This window comes from Chrysoperla carnea, chromosome 2, assembly GCF_905475395.1.
Source record: "Chrysoperla carnea chromosome 2, inChrCarn1.1, whole genome shotgun sequence".
NCBI lineage: Eukaryota > Metazoa > Arthropoda > Insecta > Neuroptera > Chrysopidae > Chrysoperla > Chrysoperla carnea.
The window spans coordinates 22,914,970-22,936,519 of record NC_058338.1 but is presented as its reverse complement, the minus strand read 5'-3'; the positions used below and the strand labels follow the sequence as shown (position 1 = coordinate 22,936,519).

Here is a 21,550-nt window from a genome sequence, read left to right as displayed (position 1 = left end):
TTACAGGAGTTATTTTTTATTTAAATTGGATTAGTATCACGTACTGAATGTAAATGTACAAAATCCTTACAAAAATAGGCGGAGGAAGTGCCTTCATTTTAAAGAAAATCGTTTTTGGCTATATCTCTATAACCGTACACTATAGACCAAAAATGGTAATAATGGTAATAGAAAATTTAATTATTTGGTCTAAAGTACACGGTTATAGAGATATAGCCAAAAACGGTTTTCCTTAAAATAGAGGCACTTCCTCCGCCTATTTTTGTAAGGATTTTGTGCATTTACATTCAGTACGCCATACTGATCCTATTTAAATAAAAAATAGCTCCTGTAATTTAATGCAGAAAAAAATTCTCTGTAGTCTGAAGTATTTTGTTGTTTTTTGATTTAATATTAGTCTATTATTAAATGAAAAATGTGACGTCGTTTTATAAAGAGGAGCATGTTTAAAATACGGAATATGTATTATGAATGTTTATATGAAATAAATAAAACCCATTGAAAAATCAATGATATAGTAAATAGTCGAAGATTGCATATTTTTAAAGACATAGGTTTCATCTCGTATTCAATAATTTTCCGTCAACCTGTACCATTTCCCTTTCCATTTCTTTTCATATTTCCTTACAATTTCCTCTAATGTATCTAAAAATCCATTCGCATTAATAATATATTTAGTAATTTACCCATACAGTTTTTTTCATTAATTTTCATCCGATAAAAAAAAAACAATTAATTTTTTAATTAATGTAATAAAAATTTTTCTGTTAATTAAAATAAATCTATATATTGCAGCTGACTAAGAGCTAGTAACGATTCTTTTTTCTATTTCCTATATTATTTCCTTTCAAATGCCGTTGGATTCACTGAAAAAACATGTGACTACAATTTTTCAACAAAAAATATTTACAATATATTTAATTAAAGGTAATTGCAGCAAAATTTTGTCACGTAAGCTTGCTGTATTATATTCCACTATCATGAATCATTTATAAAACTAAGTTTTATCAAAACAAGTGAAAACAAACAATTGACTAGAGTTAATTGTTGAAATACCATGTATAGTCAGTGTTGATTTCTTTATAACATAACACATACATACATGTGACACATACATACCTTATAATCAAGTATAGTACATATTATAAAATTTCCGCCTAATTGGCGCCCTCATGGGTAAACAGTGATGTTTACGAAAAAATATTTCAAACAAAAGTTGTTTAATTTTTGATAAGGAAGTACGCTGTGAAAATTTCAGCTCGATATCTTTTTTCGTTTTTGAGTTATCGTGTCCACAGACGGACGGACAACCGGAAATGGACTAATTAGGTGATTTTATGAACACCTATGACAAAATTTTTTTCCTAGTATCATTATTTTTAAGCGTTACAAACTTGGGACTAAACTTAATATACTATGTATATTTCATATATACATGGTATAAAAATAGATACCAGCTTACCTAACTGTTAAAAATCAAGATATATTTATGCAAGATCAAGACTCATAACAAGAGTTTTACCAAACAAGTTCATTATAGAAAATAAATAATGAACTCCCGAGAGAATTTTTCAATAAGCTTTTTTTTATACCCCAGTAAATTTTTCCCACGCATTTTAAGTAAAACCAGAGAAATGAGAAATTAGAGAAAAGGATACAAAAAGATACAGATTTTGACTCTGTTTTCATCTGTTTTCATTATTTTATATATATATATATATGTAGAATTTAGATAATCGATAAAAGTATGATTTCAAACACTAAAAAAACACTAAATCGAAACTTAAAAGTTTGATACTTGGTTGAGACAAGATCAAAAACAAGACTCGATTGGTCAATATTGAGATTATTTTTGCAAGATCAAGGCTAAGATTCAACTCTGCAAGAGTCGAGTCGAGTGAGAGTCGATTCTACAACATCAAGACATATTTTTGTATGACCAATACCAAGATCAAGACTAAAACTAAAAATGCAAGACCAATATCAAGATTCAATCGTCAAGATTAAGACCAAGACCAAGGTAACTATGATCTTGGTCTCGCTCATCTCTATAAAAAGGTTGATTTCTTAGTAATATTTGATTTTGTCGAGGTGAAATATTTTCTGACCTTTTTAATTAAAGTTAATTATAAACAAGAATCTAAGAAATTTAATTTACACTGAGTAGTCAAAGTTATCTGTACCTAGAAACAGTACACTATTACTGCTATGACTTATTAAAATATAATTCTTATCATTATGGTTTAAGAGCTAGGCCAAAAAAAATTCTTTGAATTTACTAAAGCTGATCATTTGAGGATTGGTTTTAGTAGTTGTACACACATACATACTGCGGCCAGTCAAGCGAACGATCGAACAGGGATCAGATATATGATATCGAAACGGTTATGATTTCCGTGGCATTTAAATGAATTTTTGAGAGCTGAAAATTGTTATACATATTGTATATTGCATATAAATTACAGTTATGACAGTCAGTCAGCTAAATGTGAAAAGAGAGCTGGTCAGTTAGCCCTATTGTATGTACAATAAATAAATAAGATTCAATTTATTTATTAAACTTGAAAATTTTATTAGAGATACTTTTGTATAATTTAATTGCATATTAACCATAAATAAAATGGTTAGCCAACCATATTGTGAAACAACTCCCGTCAATCAACCAAAAAATATTAAAAAATGTATGTACTTCCGACAATATTCGGCTGGATGACCAGCCGTGTTCTAACATTTAACTGACTGACTGTCATAACTGTTATTTATATGCAATATACAATCTGAACCCTGTTCTATCGTTCTATTGACTGACCGCAGTATGTGTGTGTACACAATTACTATAACCAATCCTCAAATGATTAGCTTTAGTAAATTCAAAGAATTTTTCTTGGCCTGGCTCTCTCATTAAAAAACATATTCCTAGAATGTAACATATACTGCACTACATTCGAATTTGGGTGGTCGTCAAAGCTCAATTGGTGAGTATACTTTTGAGGTTTCGGTTTTCATAATATTGATTTGATTTTCATTCTGTAAATGACTTATTATCGTCCTCTATTGGTTAGTGAGTTGCTGCTTTTTATATTTGAAGAACCAGATGTGCAACATTATCATTTTGGAAGAAGTATATACTTCTTTAAATGAAATTACTGCCGCTGTCATGCACAAATCGAGCTTTCGATTACTTTAATTAAACACTTTGATCAAATATAATGGTCACGCAATGACCTTACTAAATACAACTTATCTATGGCTCTTGCCTTGGCATATTCCTTACTCAAGTTCGACTATATATTTTATGTGTTCATAAGTTTTTTCCACCACAAAATAATTATAAAATAACGTACTTTTTTTTCGAGGTTTGCAACGCTATATTATTTTTTAATTATCTTTGTTAATGATAAAGATCGTGTACTATATTTATTAATTAAAACTATAAATTAATATAATAAATCATTTTGTTTAATATTTTTACTTATTTGGAAAATAGTCCGGAATATATAGAGCAGTATTACACACAACGTTTATAGTTATACTTTTCAGAAATTCTTAATCAACGCAAAGCGAAATCATTAGATTCACTATTAATGCTGAATATTCACTATTAAAGCTTGTATAAGATGCTATTATTTGTATATTTTATTTATCATGGAAAAAGGTCCAAGAGCGGTTGGACTCGTGTTCTATCCATTCCTTTATTTTAGTTTTAAATGTGTTTTTTGGAAATCCAATAAACGGTTTTAAGCTATTTAACAGAGTACATGCACCCATTTTGGCTAATTTGCCAGCCTCCTCGTTCCCATCGCTTCCCGGAGTGTCCGGACATCCAAACAATAATGATTTTGCCAGACAGATCGATAATTACATTATTTATTCTAAAGATATTTCTGGACAGGCGTGCCTTCAAAATGAAATGGTACAGAGTATAAGGTATGACTAGGAGTGGGCATTTAACGTCTTTACTATACTAACTCCTGTGTTTGCTTTTGTAATAAATACGTTCTTAATTACATAATTGGAATATATTAGAATGGAAATATGGTGTAATTAATGTAATATTTATATTGTTTACTACCTACATGTGCTATGATTTTTACCACCTACGTCCTGTTTTGGTTGAAATTTCGAAATCGTATCTTAGAGAACGTTAAAAAATTTAAAAATTATATACAGGCTTTGATTTGCTAAGAGGAGTGAGGAGGAATGTGCCTTAACGGCATTCGAACCTCTTAGAAAAAAAAAATTGGTAGTTGAAATGTTTACTGTTGCCTTCTGCCCTTCTGGGTACTATTCTGTATAGGTTGACTTGTTTGTATAACTTGGTTTGTAGATTTCATTTTTAAACCAATAAGTTGGAATTCAACTCATTTATGTAACAAACAGATTATTTTTCAAATAATTATAAAAATATCCAAGATGAAAGCCATCAAAGATTTATATAGAAATCGAGCACTGGTTGTATTTATACAAAGTCTGGATCTTCAGTGTTATAAATTGTTATTATTGGTAATATATTTTAATTATGAAGGAAGTCTCCAGGCTAATTTAGAATGTTTTTGGAAAGCGCTTTACCGTTTTACCAGTGGTCAATTTTGTTTTTTGAAAATTACATTACAAGTTTGACCATCGTTTGGCTCAGACCTCGGAAAACGTAGGGATGTTTATATGATTCCATTGCCAAATGTTAAAAAAGAAATCCTTCTAATTTCGTACTACTCTTCTTTTGTACTTCAATTGATTTCAAAATATTCAACTCTTATAATATAAAAATTGGTATCGTTGGATTGGTCTTTTAGAGAATAGTTTCTAGTAATTTTTCACGTTATATAAAAAGTCCGTCAGAATTTCGAAGTTCCAATATTTTTAAATTTGCGCATTGTTTCCTCCCAAACTAAAACGATATATCATTTTATACTAGATTAGATTTTCGTTTGTCAAAAAATTCTAAATTTATGGTTCATAAAAAAATTTCTGGACATAAAATACAGATATCTTGGTTTTAAATTAGAAAATAAAGTGGATATAAATTTTCCGAGGAATCCTTCTGGAGCCCGAACTAATGAAAGTATTGGAGACTCAAGATGAATGCTGAAAAGCACTATGATTGATTTAATATAGCATAATTTATGATGGCACATACAAATACAGTAATGTAGAATTAAAAATTTAATAATAAATTTTTTGAATTAACTTTTTTTGGAGAAAGTACTATTAAGTATATGTATACAATAGTTCGAAAATGTAAACATAAAATTAAATTTGTATAATAATTTAATAATTTATGATATATTGTAAAATTATAATAATAATATTAAGTATTATAAATTTTATATAATCTTTGTTAATTAATTACACTGTATAAGGTTTCTTACAAGGTTAGATTACACTAGTAAGATAAACAGATTTTAAACTATGATTTGAAATAAACAAATCGATTTTTAAACTAAAATGAATTTTTATCGCGTTCTTTCATTATTTAAAAAGAAAACTTAGACGTGTAGCTTTGTAAATAATATTTATATTACATTTTTTTATAATTTATAAAAATGTACAATAATTTAAAAAATTTGACTCTTGTCTAATGTTTCATAATGCAAGTCTAATGTAATGCCAAATTTCATTGCAAACCGATCCCTTGACTTTTGGGAGCGGCCACAGAAGCACTTCGAAAAAGCTTAAATCAAATAGTGTTGATTATTAAATGCATCAAAAATATAAATACTGAATTCGTTTTCTTTATTGTTAATTTTTCTTGTTATTGTCACGTAGCATATAAAGTAATAACAATACATCATTTAGTTTTATAGAATTCTTCGTCGAGTTTTCATGATTGTTACAATAAAATTGTTGTTTAAATAAAACTTAATTTTCTCTACAACAGGCATGGGCAAGTTATTTTAAGTTGAAGTCACCATTGTTATAACTTTCTTGTGTGCCATAAACTTTATGGTGTGTCTCTTTATCCAAGTCCACATTGCTCATAGAGGAAGAAGCGAGACGGATATGCGACTCTTCTACCTATCTCAGTTTCTCTAATAGTAATGAGATAGGTAGAAAAAAAATGTTGTCTCTCTGTCTTACTCGTATTATTGGTTGACACTGGTTAGGTTGTCGCTGTCTTGCTCGTTATTTAGTTGCAGAAGTATAAGGGACTTCTCTGAGTCACATTTGCCCATGCCTGCTCTACAGCTCCCATGGAGGGTACGATTTACAAAACATACTGAACAATATCTTGAAATATTTCACAAACACGTTCTTTTAAATGTTCATCATTTCGAAGTATATTTAATATAAAATCACTTTTATTACCTAAATTAAATTTCCAAAAATCGCTTTCATTCAAATACATGTGATCAATGTCTTCTGGTCGAAAGAATACTAACATTGTAAATAACGTAGCTTCAAGTATACCAATTTTTTGATATTCTTTACATGATTGTAAATAATCATTTTTTGAATATAATTCGTTAATATTTAACGAATACATTTTTAATTCGGTCGTTAATGCATCGTAGTACATATTTACAAAATGTTCATAGTATTTTGTACGAAATTCACGATTTGTCGTTGTGTATAATGTAAGCATAAGATCTTGTGCAGGACTCGAATAACGACAAAATTGAAAATCAACAAATAAACATTTTAAATTATTAGCATCTTTTTCATCGCCACAAAACATCATGTTATTACACCACAAATCACCATGATTCATAACTTCACGATATTTTCTAGCAGATTTCATACGATCAGGTAAATCCATTAATAAATTACGTATTTGTTGCTCGTATTCTGGTTTTATGATCTTTAAATCTTTTGCACATGTTAAAAACGCTTCGGTGTTGCTTATTAGCCTATAAAGGAAGAAAATCGGATTAGACATGATAAGCTTCAATTGGGTTCTGGCAAATCATTGAATTTTTTTTTCACTGAATAAGATAATCAATATCTGGATGACTGAGCTTTGTTTGGTATTTCTTGAGTTAAAAAGACACAAATTTTGAATATAAATATACGAACTTGAATGTCCCGGTAATGTACTTTATTTCGTTAACTACGATATACACCAATAGATGTCAGGAAGAGTCATATTTTGCAGTGTACGCTTCAATTTTCAGGAAAAGACGATGATAAAACGACGTTTTTACAAATGAAACCTATCTAGATCGACTTTTCGGCTTTTCGCCCCTAAAAAAACCTACATACTCATTTTCATGAAAATCGTTGGAGCCATTTCTGAGATGAGATATCGAGGAGATATCGGTATATATATATATTTATTTATTTATTTATTTATATTATTTATATATATCAACGATCTCAGAAATGGCTCCAACGATTTTCAGCAAAAATGGAATGCCAAGTGAAAAACTTAAAATTCCAAAGTTTCCTTATTTTTGTGACTTCGTTGTGAAAAGTTCTTGGTTGTAACCTAGTAGTTAACTTTTTCTTCCTGTTTTTGAAAAACGCGAAAGAGAAAGTTTTATCAATCGAGGAGACAGGGTGTCAAAAAACAGTTTAATACATACTCAAATTTTGAGGTTTTATGTTTTAGAGTACGTAGATTTTTCTAAAACATAACAAATTTATTTTGCTGTAAGGCGTAAGTAACTACAGGAGATAGAAAATTGATATGTAGGTTCGGGTTCTTGGTCTATAGTGAATTGTTTCTTATCAACTCAAATCGATTTCTCAAATAAAACATTAATCCACTTTTCATCCCTTTTAAAATTTATTTTTAAATTCACCCAAGAAGGGAAAGATTAAAAATTGGGACAGTTGAATTTGATATTATGTATGATTACAAATAAATTTTGGTTTTTCATTTGCGCCGAGTGTTTGGGCTTTCAAAAAATTGATTCCAACATTAAAATATACATACCATTTTGAACGAACATGTGTCTGTTCATTATGATAAGCACTTTCGTCTAAAAAATGTGCATACTTATCAGATAATTTAAAATTTTTCATATTTGTATTTTTTCGTGTTAATTCTTCATAAATAATTGATGTACTATGAAATGCAGCTAATGTTTTTATAAATGATTTTAATTGATTATACGTAAAATATTCACGATGATTTAACGTTTTGTAACCTTTTCGCATTAAATTTTCCATAATAATTCCATCATTTTCAAATATATAATATGATTTCGGGCACCATGCTCTTGTTACACTAAATTTTCGTAATGTTTCTAACAGTGTTTCAAATATTTTAATTTCTTTCTTAAATATTCCAAGTTCATTCACATATGCTTCAAAACTTGGTAATGATATCGGTTTCGATTTAATAAAAAATGTATAACTTTTTTTATCGTTTGTAAAAATTTCTAAATGAAAATGTTCACCCATAAAACCTTTTTGTTCATCACTAAATTTTCTTATATGAATTTTTTCGATTTGTATATTATTGTTCAGGACATTGATATTGTCTGGATCACATTGTTGTACAATTTTTACACAAATATCGTTTGTAATTAATTTGTCCATGATTTTTGCAGAAATGAAACTTTGTGTTTTGATTTCTAAAATGAATCAAGTGATTTTTATCTGTTTAAATGCATAAATATAAACAAAAATTTGAGGTAAATATTTGTGTATATAATAAATATGCATTTTATTAATCTATTAAAATTATTCCAAAATTATTCTATTATTTCAAGTATTGTATAAATCATTCTTAAAAAAAATAAAAATAAAATAATCTAATAATATAATTAAATAAACATTTTACGTAAATTTGAGTAAAAAAAGAAGACGGGGGGCGGGGTAAACTGGCTAAAGGCAAAATTAATTAGTATTGATAGTTCTTTTATTCTTGAAATTGAATAACCACGTCGGATTGTGTCGGATTTACAAATTTTTAGAGGATTAAAATTTCCTAAAGCGATTAAGTTTTGTTGCAGTTTTCATTTTATATTAATCTAGTGTTATGCATTTAATTATAATTAAATTATTGTTTTATTACGCTGAAAAATTTCCAAAATATGTAATTTATTTAAAACTGCATTTGTCCGAGCAAATTAAAATTACACAATCACAGTCAGTCAGTTTTTCTTTTATAGATATTGTATGATAAAAAACTGAAGTGATTGATTTTCCTTTTTTGATTAGAGTATAATATTTATTTTTATGAACAGAAATTGAATGACAAATTTAATCCTTAAAATATGCATAGGAACATAATGTTTATGAGAGGAAAGAAAAGATTTAGTAGATATTTTATACTACAAAAACGCAACCATCTCCTATTGTAAATAGTATTTACAAATACAATGATATATTATTAAGGATTTATCTCTTTAATTTATTTTATAACTCACGTGAAAAGATAAATTATGACGTATAATTAAAGTAAATATCGTTATCACGATGAAATGAGACTTGTTTGATTTTTGATTTTCAAAGATTCAAGATTTCCATTTATATAAATAAATATACATAAAAGTTTTTTATTTAAGTGATTATAATTTATACAGAAGCTCGGACAATTAAATGTATCAAAATATTCTGCCTGTGGCATCGTAGCTCCTAAATAGGCGATAATCCACATAATCGGTTCAATTTGGAGAAGGCTCTAAGGAAAAAGGTATTTAATAGAGAGTGTTCTTATACACGGTTCAAGAGCAAGTTTAGGGTTCCGTACACGAAAAATTTTTCGGGGGTTTTTTAAATTTTGTTCACTTTTAAATTATTATGTTAATAACATCACAGACTTTCGATTAAACGAATCAGTACAATTTTCTTAATGTGAGCAAAGTATGCCAACTAAAATTGTACCAGTAATCCACAAAATATCAATAAAGATTTAAAAATTGAATTCAAGGCTTTCTCTTATAAACAGCATCATCTGATAGGCGGTTTATTATTTTAGTGACAATATTTCTCGATAACGAGAAAGCACGCTCATTCTCCGTCGATCCCCATTCTCCATTCTCCAGCTTTTTTACATTTTTTAAAGAGGCGTTCGTTTTCCATAGACTCAATTCACCGACATTTTATTTTAATAAATTTTAAGTTATGTAAGCGTGATTGGTTTTGTCAGTAGTTTCAACTGTCTGAATGGCCGCTTTAGTAAAAGTTCGAATAATTTTTTGTTGAGTTTTAGGCCCTTTTCATTATCTTGGTTTGTGATGTCGAAAACTTCGGTTATACTAGAATTTGAGTGTGGAATAATCTATCATCTACGTGTTGTATGTGTGTTTTTCTTAGTTGCCTAGCGCACGGAATTAATTTCTCAACTTCTCAAGACGGTGAGTTTTTTTCCCGTTTTGACTAAAGATAAATTTCCCTATAATTCTTGAGCAGAAACACTAGCACTGATCCTGTCTAAAGCATGAAATTTGATAAGAAGTAAACTATTAAAATTTTAAAATCGCACAATGTAGACATGCCTGTAATGAAAATATACAAATTAATTAGAAGCTTTTACAAAGAATATTTATATTTATGAGCTTTTTATTTATTTATCTACATAAATTCCATTCTATCTACAAGCATTAATGATAAATATTATTAAATTCTATAATACTTAACTAAAATGTTATTTTATATTTTATTACCAAGAAATAGCGTCGAATAATTTATGAAAAATTCTATGAAAATTTGAACGTTTTAATTAACATAATATTAAAATAACATGAAATGAATGAAAAAACGTATACTGTGTATACAGGATGATTTTTTTTTAAGTTGACATCTGCTTATAACTAGATAAATAAATTTAATTGAGGAAAATGCTTAAAATGAAAAATGTTCATTTCGAAGGCTCACATCTTGTATCGGCATCGAATTCGATCTAAGTTTTCAGGTTCAATTAAAACCTCACAAAAAATGATATCGACTTCGTTGATCGAAGCGTGCCGATCGAAGCGTATCAACGGCAATATGGTCCGAAAGGAATTTCATATCAATCGGTCGAGTCGTTTTGAGTCGGGTTAGTTTTCTTTTTTATCACTGTTTATTATGCTCGGAAGTTATTGGACCTGTGTGGGTCGCACCAGATCCTATCCACGGCCTGTTTTTTTGTTATAATATAATATATCGATGAAATGAAAAGTTTCTCAACAACTGTAAACTTAAATCCCCACATATCTTTTTGACACATAGAATAGTTGGTAAGAAGAAATGTGTTTCCTAAATATAGGTAAATAAATAAAAATATAGAACATTCTTCTGCTGTTCTGTTTCTTCACAAAGATGTATTATTAATTTACTGTCGAAATCGAATTTGAAGTTGTATCTATCTATATTGAAAAAATAAATAATATCTCTATCTATATTTTAAATTTTTAATATATGAGGTATAAAGAGTGATGCATCTTTTAATTCTTTTCAAAATGCTTAAATACAAATGGAACAATATTTAGTACTATAGCGTGCCGATAACGAATGGAATAATATTTTATTCAAATAATTCTATTTGTATTTTTAAGCTTCGCTTAGTCGCTTGAATTACTTAAAAGCTTTGTCTCTGGATGATTATAACATCAATTCAGTACAGGAGCCCGATCTCTGCCAATGAAGGACTTTTTAAGTATTCGTAAATCCAGATCGATACTAATTTTGAGCCATACTTATCAAATTTGTGATCAAAATTAACCTAGCTCTAATAGGTTTCAAGAATGTGGTATCCTGGTCCCAAAATTTAGCAAATAGGTGATTGCTAGCTAAAAACTGACATCATAGCTGAAAAGATTGACCCAAAATTAGTGGGTTTCAAAAAAAATTCCTATAAGATCGGATCAAATTTGCCTGTGTTATCAAAAAAATAAAATTTTTTAACTTCATGACGTCATCAGAATCCAAAGAAATTAATTTTTCTCTATCACACCCAAATTTTATCCAATTTTGATAAACCAAGTATGTAATCCTACTAAATTTGGGCCATACTTTTCAAATTTGTGATCAAAATTAACCTAGCTCTAATAGGTTTCAAGAATGTGGTATCCTGGTCCCAAAATTTAGCAAATAGGTCATTGCTAGCTAAAAACTGACATCATAGGTGAAAAGATTGACCCAAAATTAGTGGGTTTCAAAAAAAAATCCTATAAGATAGGATCAAATTAGCCTGTGTTATCAAAAAACTCAAATTTTTTAACTTTATGACGTCATCAAAATCCAAAAAAATTAATTATGCTCTATCACACCCAAATTTTATCCAATTTTGATAAACCAAGTATGTAATCCTACTAAATTTGGGCCATACTTTTCAAATTTGTGATCAAAATTAACCTAGCTCTAATAGGTTTCAAGAATGTGGTATCCTGGTCTCAAAATTTAGCAAATAGGTGATTGCTAGCTAAAAACTGACATCATAGCTGAAAAGACTGACCCAAAATTAGTGGGTTTCAAAAAAAATTCCTATAAGATCGGATCAAATTTGAATGCGTAATCAAAAAAATAAAATTTTTTAACTTCATGACGTCACCAAAATCCAAAAAAATTAATTTTGCTCTATCACACTCAAATTTTATCCAATTTTGATAAACCAAGTATGTAATCCTACTAAATTTGGGCCATACTTTTCAAATTTGTGATTAAAATTAACCTAGCTCTAATAGGTTTCAAGAATGTGGTATCCTGGTCTCAAAATTTAGCAAATAGGTGATTGCTAGCTAAAAACTAACATCATAGCTGAAAAGATTAACCCAAAATTAGTGGGTTTCAAAAAAAATTCCTATAAGATCGGATCAAATTTGCCTGTGTTATCAAAAAAATAAAATTTTTTAACTTTATGACGTCATCAGAATCCAAAGAAGTTAATTTTTCTCTATCACACCCAAATTTTATCCAATTTTGATAAACCAAGTATGTAATCCTACTAAATTTGGGCCATACTTTTCAAATTTGTGATCAAAATTAACCTAGCTCTAATAGGTTTCAAGAATGTGGAATCCTGGTTCCCAAATTTAGCAAATAGGTGATTGCTAGCTAAAAATTGACATCATAGCTGAAAAGACTGACCCAAAATTAGTGGGTTTCAAAAAAATTCCTATAAGATCGGATCAAATTTGCCTGCGTAATCAAAAAAATAAAATTTTTTAACTTCATGACGTCATCAAAATCCAAAAAAATTAATTTTGCTCTATCACACTCAAATTTTATCCAATTTTAATAAACCAAGTATGTAATCCTACTAAATTTGGGCCATACTTTTCAAATTGTGATCAAAATTAACCTAGCTCTAATAGGTTTCAAGAATGTGGAATCCTGGTTCCAAAATTTAGCAAATAGGTGATTGCTAGCTAAAAACTGACATCATAGCTGAAAAGACTGACCCAAAATTAGTGGGTTTCAAAAAAAATTCCTATAAGATCGGATCAAATTTGCCTGCGTTATCAAAAAAATAAAATTTTTTAACTTCATGACGTCATCAAAATCTAAAAAAATTAATTTTGCTCTATCACACTCAAATTTTATCCAATTTTGATAAACCAAGTATGTAATCCTACTAAATTTGGGCCATACTTTTCAAATTTGCGATCAAAATTAACCTAGCTCTAATAGGTTTCAAGAATGTGGAATCCTGGTTCCCAAATTTAGCAAATAGGTGATTGCTAGCTAAAAACTAACATCATAGCTGAAAAGATTAACCCAAAATTAGTGGGTTTCAAAAAAAATTCCTATAAGATCGGATCAAATTTGCCTGTGTTATCAAAAAAATAAAATTTTTTAACTTTATGACGTCATCAGAATCCAAAGAAGTTAATTTTTCTCTATCACACCCAAATTTTATCCAATTTTGATAAACCAAGTATGTAATCCTACTAAATTTGGGCCATACTTTTCAAATTTGTGATCAAAATTAACCTAGCTCTAATAGGTTTCAAGAATGTGGAATCCTGGTTCCCAAATTTAGCAAATAGGTGATTGCTAGCTAAAAATTGACATCATAGCTGAAAAGACTGACCCAAAATTAGTGGGTTTCAAAAAAATTCCTATAAGATCGGATCAAATTTGCCTGCGTAATCAAAAAAATAAAATTTTTTAACTTCATGACGTCATCAAAATCCAAAAAAATTAATTTTGCTCTATCACACTCAAATTTTATCCAATTTTAATAAACCAAGTATGTAATCCTACTAAATTTGGGCCATACTTTTCAAATTGTGATCAAAATTAACCTAGCTCTAATAGGTTTCAAGAATGTGGAATCCTGGTTCCAAAATTTAGCAAATAGGTGATTGCTAGCTAAAAACTGACATCATAGCTGAAAAGACTGACCCAAAATTAGTGGGTTTCAAAAAAAATTCCTATAAGATCGGATCAAATTTGCCTGCGTTATCAAAAAAATAAAATTTTTTAACTTCATGACGTCATCAAAATCTAAAAAAATTAATTTTGCTCTATCACACTCAAATTTTATCCAATTTTGATAAACCAAGTATGTAATCCTACTAAATTTGGGCCATACTTTTCAAATTTGCGATCAAAATTAACCTAGCTCTAATAGGTTTCAAGAATGTGGTATCCTGGTCTCAAAATTTAGCAAATAGGTGATTGCTAGCTAAAAACTAACATCATAGCTGAAAAGATTGACCCAAAATTAGTGGGTTTCAAAAAAAATTCCTATAAGATCGGATCAAATTTGCCTGTGTTATCAAAAAAATAAAATTTTTTAACTTCATGACGTCATCAGAATCCAAAGAAATTAATTTTTCTCTATCACACCCAAATTTTATCCAATTTTGATAAACCAAGTATGTAATCCTACTAAATTTGCGCCATACTTTTCACATTTGCGCCTTTTACATGATTCTTCTTTTTTAACTTTTGGCGGGTGCCCCCTTGCCACGCCCTAGTTACAGACCTGCCTTAAGTTCTTAATGACCGTTAATATTATGAGTAAATATACAAAAGTAATAAAATTTTTTTTCTTCATACGAATTGTGGTAAAATATTGGTATCGGAAGTAATAAAAAATTTTTTTCTATGTCATTTTCATAATTTTAAATAAATATGTACTATTTTTATTTCGTTATAACATACATAGGTATTATTATTGTTACCATAGGAGTTCATGACAGTATCTATTATAACCTGGATAACCTAATGGTTAATACTAACTCGTTATTTTTTCCATTAATCCATTTCGTTTTTCCATTTCGACGTCATATTTTATTTGTGGATTTATCTATCTTTTCTAAAACCATTAAGTAAAAATCTGGTGTAAACATCACCTAGCCTTTTATGAAACCGTATTAGATCCCAAACAACGCAAACAAAATTTCAATACTGAAAAAATCTTCAAATATCAACCGATATGAGGTTGTTTCAACCTCGTCGCGAAAGCAAATATGACGAATGGGGCCACAAATGTGATACAACTACCCTAGGGAGTTGAGGAGTAAAATTGACACAACCGCATGAGTTGTTTGTTTGAAAAATATGTTATGTTTCTAGTATTGGAATAGAAATTAAGTTAAAAAAAAAAGATATCTTCGAGTCGGACTTGAACCAGCAATCTATGGATTACTATTGATTGTAGTGTCTTAAGTCCACCGCTGTATCAACTAAGCTATCGATGGTTTATATTTGTAAAAATATGTTATAAATTATAAAAATGATCAATAAGTATATTTCAAATTATTTATAAATTAGTAACAGCAATCTTCATGAAGTTGAGACAACCGCATATTGGCTAGACATGACAGATATGTGTTCGTTCGAACCAGTTTGTTTGGTAACGAAAGAAGAAAGATCGTACTAAAAGAAAAAAATTATACGTTTGTTAATTTTCGGGGTTCTTTAGTAACAAAAATATATGATACAAATGGTACATAATAAATACATATCTAATAAAAAAAATCAGTTTTACCAAAATAATAATAATTAGTTTTAATCTGGTAAATACATTTTTATTATTTAGGGCAGATTTACTGTTCGATAAACTCTGTTTATATAGGATAAACCATATTATATAGGAATCTATTGTTTATGTAATAATATTGTTAACCCTGATTATTATCACGATAATAGAGTATTATAATACCATAACCACCGGCAGGATCAATTCCAGGAAGCTGAATTTAGAGAATCAAGAAGGATACAACATATGTGTTCATTGTCAAGATGTTTCATATAAAAATCAAGATGCCATAAGTTTTTAAGTAAATAAAATGTTTCCGTAAATATTTACCATTTTAAATTTTAATTTCTTATGAGAAAATGACTAAGAAGAGCGACGAAAAAGAAAAAAAGTTTTCTAATGTGTGTAAATGAGAAATATCTATTTCTGGATAAATACACCAACGCAAATAAGGTTTTCAACATTAATTTATAATATTAACTAGCTGTGGGACATTATGGTTGAATGGAAATAGATGAGAAATATCTAGTAAATTTTTTGAAATTACTTTCATGCCCACTTTCATACTGACTTTCATGCAACAGTTTTTTAATGTACACATCAAGATCGTTTATTTGAGACCGGACTTGGGTATATTTGAAAATATTCGATCGTCCATCCCCATATGAATATAATAAAATAATAACAGAATTTATTTTAAAGGGGTATCCCTTTAAAAAAATCGACAAAAACGTAAAAAAAGTGTTTGTTTTGGAATTTTATGAAAGTCGGTCGATGGGGTAATTTTGATCCAAAAAGTATAAAAACAGGTTAATTTAATGATTGGATCAGAGTTTCTGAGATATCGCAATATTTGGATCGATTTAGGTCCGTATCTCAAAATCTATTCAACCAATCATCAAATGTACCCGATTTTTGTACTTTTTGGGTCAAAATTACCTTATATACTGAGTTTTATCGAAATTGGAGATTAAAAAAATTTATCGATTTTGTTGCAATTTTTTTTTAAGGGTAACTAACTCCTTTGATGAAATTGAGAAATTGCAAAAAAATTTTGTTTTGGAATTTGATGAACTCGATGGATGGGGTAATTTTGATCCAAAAAGTATAAAAATCAGGTTAATTTAATGATTGATATCGCAATATATGAATCGATTTTAGACCGAATCTCAAAAACTATTCGACCAGTCGTCTAATGCACACGATTTTTGTACTTTTTGGGTCATACAATATATTTAATTTAATAAAATTTTGTTGAATAAACGAAATGTCAACTTATTATATTGCGTTTTAATATTAGGAATTTTACAAAAATATTTTCTTTCTATTAAACTCAATCTTAACTTACAATCAAAGATGCTACTAGTTGATATAAAAATTTTTTTATACTTCAGTAATTTCTATCAATATCAGATTTCCTATGAGAAATGTATATTTTCACCCGACTGCAAGGGGTGAGGTTGAAGAAAGTAAAGTATACTTCTTAGTAAGCAGGAAGGAGAAAGTGTAGTACCTAGAATTAAAAATTAAATTTATGTGTTAAAGCCATGAATTAAAATACCACAATGTAAATTGGCTTTGTCATTATTGCACCATGGATTTTTGTTTGTTTTGAGAATGCGATACAAAGCTGTGGAGTGTTCACCAACACCGCGGATTGAATGAGACACCTTTTTCCCACTTATATTTCGTTCACCTATACTTTGAAACCTATATAAAATCAAAAATTGAATTTTTTTAATTTAATGCATACATATTACCATGTATATAATGTTATTAGAAATGATACATAATGTTATTAGATTTCAGATATATAGCTTTGCGTATTTGAAACTTTACCTCCTCAACATTTGACGCTATGCTTACAATTGGAATAGTTTTAACTTACTCTTAATGATTTATGTTGAGTATGATTTACAAAAAACAATATGTAGTTGTCAGCTTGTAAGTAGAAAAATCAACATTTTATACTTTTTTCGCCAAATATTTTTATTTTTAGTTTATTCGAAAAAAAGAAGTATACTGACAATCAGTTTTCAGCCTATACGCATTCAGATAAAATACTCTCATTTCAATTTAAATACTGTCTAGTAAAAAGTGATATCAGCCGAGAAACTACAGAATGTTTACTTACAGAAATCTGAGGGTTTTAAAAGTGTTAAGAGTTATAAAGTTGTATAATTTTTTACAACGTAGCCAACAAATACAAAAAAAAGTAATTTAGTTTATAATAATATATATGAAATGAAAAGTTTGTACATATTTGCTATCGGTATCATTTTCATTTCTTCCTAGTTTTTTCTTATTATTAAGTATATTATACATTTATTATACATTGTATTTTATTATATTATAAACTTTATGTTCATACACTTACAATATTCTATATATATATATATAGTATGAGAAAATTTATTGAATGCGGAAAATGTGTGGAAATATCAATAATATACAATTATTTATAGAAAGTGGAAATTCTATTTGTGTTTTCGTAATTTTTCAAAATCATAATCATTCAAAAAATAATTTTCGGGTTTTCACAATTATTAAAATTTTTCTATTTTAGAAGTAAGATATAATTGTTTTGAAACTGGATTTAAGGTCCTTTGGATCCATTTTTTTTGTGGTTATTTTTCATATATGTGCGTTTAGAAATAATTTTGTGAGCACGGATTTTGACTGTTGGTAATGTAATTCAGTAAATTAATGTGTTAAATAAAAAGAGCATTACTGGTTTTGTAGAAAATCGGGAGAGGGGATGGATAGTTTACAAGAGAATGAAACTTACTTACTTCTGGTGAGAGAAGAGAAACAGAAAGTCTTTCAGAACAAAAAATGTTTTTTTATAAATACACAAACTGTTGTTGGAAAATTGTTTTTCATAATATGAAAGTTCCCAACAAATATTCGATTGAATTCCTATTCTCCTTCCATTTAATATGTTGAAACTTAATCTAATAAAATTAAGGCGAAGATAATTTTCATTATGCATACGTGGCTTAGGACTATTATCATGGATACTACCCCTTTTTTATGGAGATTCAAAATAAAACGGGCTGGATCATTAAGTACACAGGAGCTAATTAATTATAATTTTGTTCTTTTGGTTCACACTATATATATATATATTTATAAAAAAATTTTTTTTTTTTTTCAAAAGTTAATTTTATTTTTTTATTTCAAAAGATTATTTTCGTTTTTCTGGAATTTTTGTTTTGTATCAGTTTTAATTTTCATTTTTTATTCTTATTGAAAAAGATGTATTTTCCGATTTATTTGGATTAAAATTATTTCTGTTGTAAAATATAAGTTTGGTTTATGCTGATGAAAAGTATATTTTCAATATACTTATTCATTTTACTTTTGGCAGAAAGTAACGCTTGACGTTTAGCTGCTTGGAAGCTCAAAAGCAAATTATTCCGTTATTAGATGATAGTTAAGTGAATTTATGGAAAACGATATGATAATATGGACTCATGGAAAAAAATGGCAAGAAGTTTGCAATTGCGATTTTTGTTTGTTTGCTAAATCATTTTAACAGTTGTAAATTTTCTACAATTTTTTTTAATATGTATCCTATTGTCAATAAACTTTTGACATAAACGACACATACGAAAAAATTCATTAAAAATACATGAAAATTGGAAAACTTGATTCATCACTCGAGCCATGATTAAAGCTAATTTTTTCTTTATTTTCAAAATTTCATTATGTGCTCACGGCCGAAGTATTCAATATTCCAAATATGTGTTTTGAAAGGATGTACAAAGGAAAGATAAAACTTTTATTATAGTTATTGTATGAATTTAAATTATACAATATAAATATATTAATAATAATAGAATCAGTTTAGTATAAAAGATAAGAAACAAATCTGTACATATTATAAATGTGAAAGTAGGCATGTAGACCTAATCTAAAGCGTTATTCTATCTCTTACCGTTTAGAATCTAAACTGGCTATTAAATTAATTTTTGATTGATTAACTACAAAACGAGCTATTAGCCATTATAAATTAAAATGGTTCATCCTGTATACTTCTAGAAGAAAATATCAATAAGTCTACAAGTTCAAATTCTCTGTATTGTTTTGTATCCACAAAAGGTTTTGGACGTCGTTTGATATATTATACCTTTATTATTTTATTAAAGATACAAGATAATATGTACAACAAATATAAACATTGAGAAAAGACAAAAAAAAAAGAAGAAAACTGTAGGTACTTTAAAAAAAAAGTTTTTACTCTTGTAATATAGGTATTGCTTGTAGGACGTGTTTGTTTATACAAATCGAACATTATTTGTATTTTATTTATTTGAACAGTTTGAATGTATTTCTTGGAATCTTCTTCCTGTATACAGGGTGTTCTGTTATTGATAGCAGAAAATTATACCAGTATATAAAGCTTATCAAGACAAATGGAAAAGCTCTTTACCAAATTTCGATCAGATGTCTGATTCGAGAGATATGGCTATGGGAAAAATAGAAAGATTTATGAATTCACAAACCTATCAAATTCATTAAATAAGTAGGTGCCACTTTAAAATATAGAGGTGACTTCATCATTTTACTGGTTTGCTGGTTATCGAATGATAGTCAGTGAATGATCAAATTTATCAATTTTTGCCATACTCGTATCTCCCAAATTAGTGCTCAGATCTAAATTTGGAAAAGAGTTTTTCTGTTGCTCTTGATGACTGTAGCATTTGTATTATAATTTTCTGTATACTGTGCTCTGGGTACCTTTTATAATATCCTTATGGTTATTTCATGTATAAAATAATATTTTATATCTAAAATTATTTTAATACGTAGATAATTGATTTCTATTAAGAAAAACTATTATTATTGCATGCGGTGCATTAAAAGTTTCCATCATTTAAATAATTAGTGTCTAAATAATTTATTTAATATAAATTACTGAGTTGTTACCTTTTGTTCGTGTCTGTTATTTATTGAATACTAGCAGGTACTCGCTCGCTTTGCTGGAAAATTTCTCCTTTAGACTATCACGTTATAGTCCTTACTTATTTACCCTTTTGTTCACAATTATATGGATTTTAATTTTTTGGTGGGGAACTCTGCCCATGATATTCACTGACATTGTAACTTTCTGTAGGTCCAATCATTAAATTAACCAGATTTTAATACTTTTTGGATCAAAATTACCCTATCCATTGAGTTTCATCAAATTCCAAAACAAAATTTTTTTTTCGATTTTCTCGATTTTATCAAAGGGGTACCCTTTAAAAAAATTGCAAAAAATCAAGAAATTTTGTATATCTCCAATTTTAATAAAACTCAGTATATAAGGTAATTTTGACCCAAAAAGTACAAAAATCGGGTGCATTTGACGACTGGTCGAATAGTTTTTGAGATACGGACTAAAATCCATGAAAATATTGCGATATCTCGAAAACTCTGCATCCAATCATTAAATTAATCGAATTTTTATACTTTTTATATCAATCGACAAATTTTATGTATCTCTAATTTTGATAAAACTCAGTATATAAGGTATTTTTGACCCAGAAATTACAAAAATCGGGTGCATTTGACGACTGGTCGAATAGTTTTTGAGATACGGACTTAAATCCATCAAAATATTGCGATATCTCAGAAACTGTGCATTCAATCATTAAATTAACCGGATTTTTATATTTTTTGGGTCAAAATTACCCCATCCATTGAGTTTCATCAAATTCCAAAACAAAATTTTTTTTTTGATTTTCTCGATTTTATCAA

The 21,550-nt window shown here is 28.3% G+C and overlaps 1 protein-coding gene across 1 annotated transcript; it reads right to left on the bottom strand.

Annotated features, from left to right (window-relative positions):
• Positions 1–568: 568 nt before the first annotated feature.
• On the bottom strand, positions 569–8,484 carry LOC123292554. The gene is made up of 3 exons (XM_044873266.1): positions 7,877–8,484; positions 6,307–6,848; positions 569–645 (listed from the first exon to the last, which is right to left on the bottom strand). The coding sequence occupies exons 1-3, from the start codon at positions 8,482–8,484 to the stop codon at positions 569–571; spliced, it is 1,227 nt and encodes a 408-aa protein (XP_044729201.1).
• Between the last annotated feature and the right edge of the window lie 13,066 nt (positions 8,485–21,550).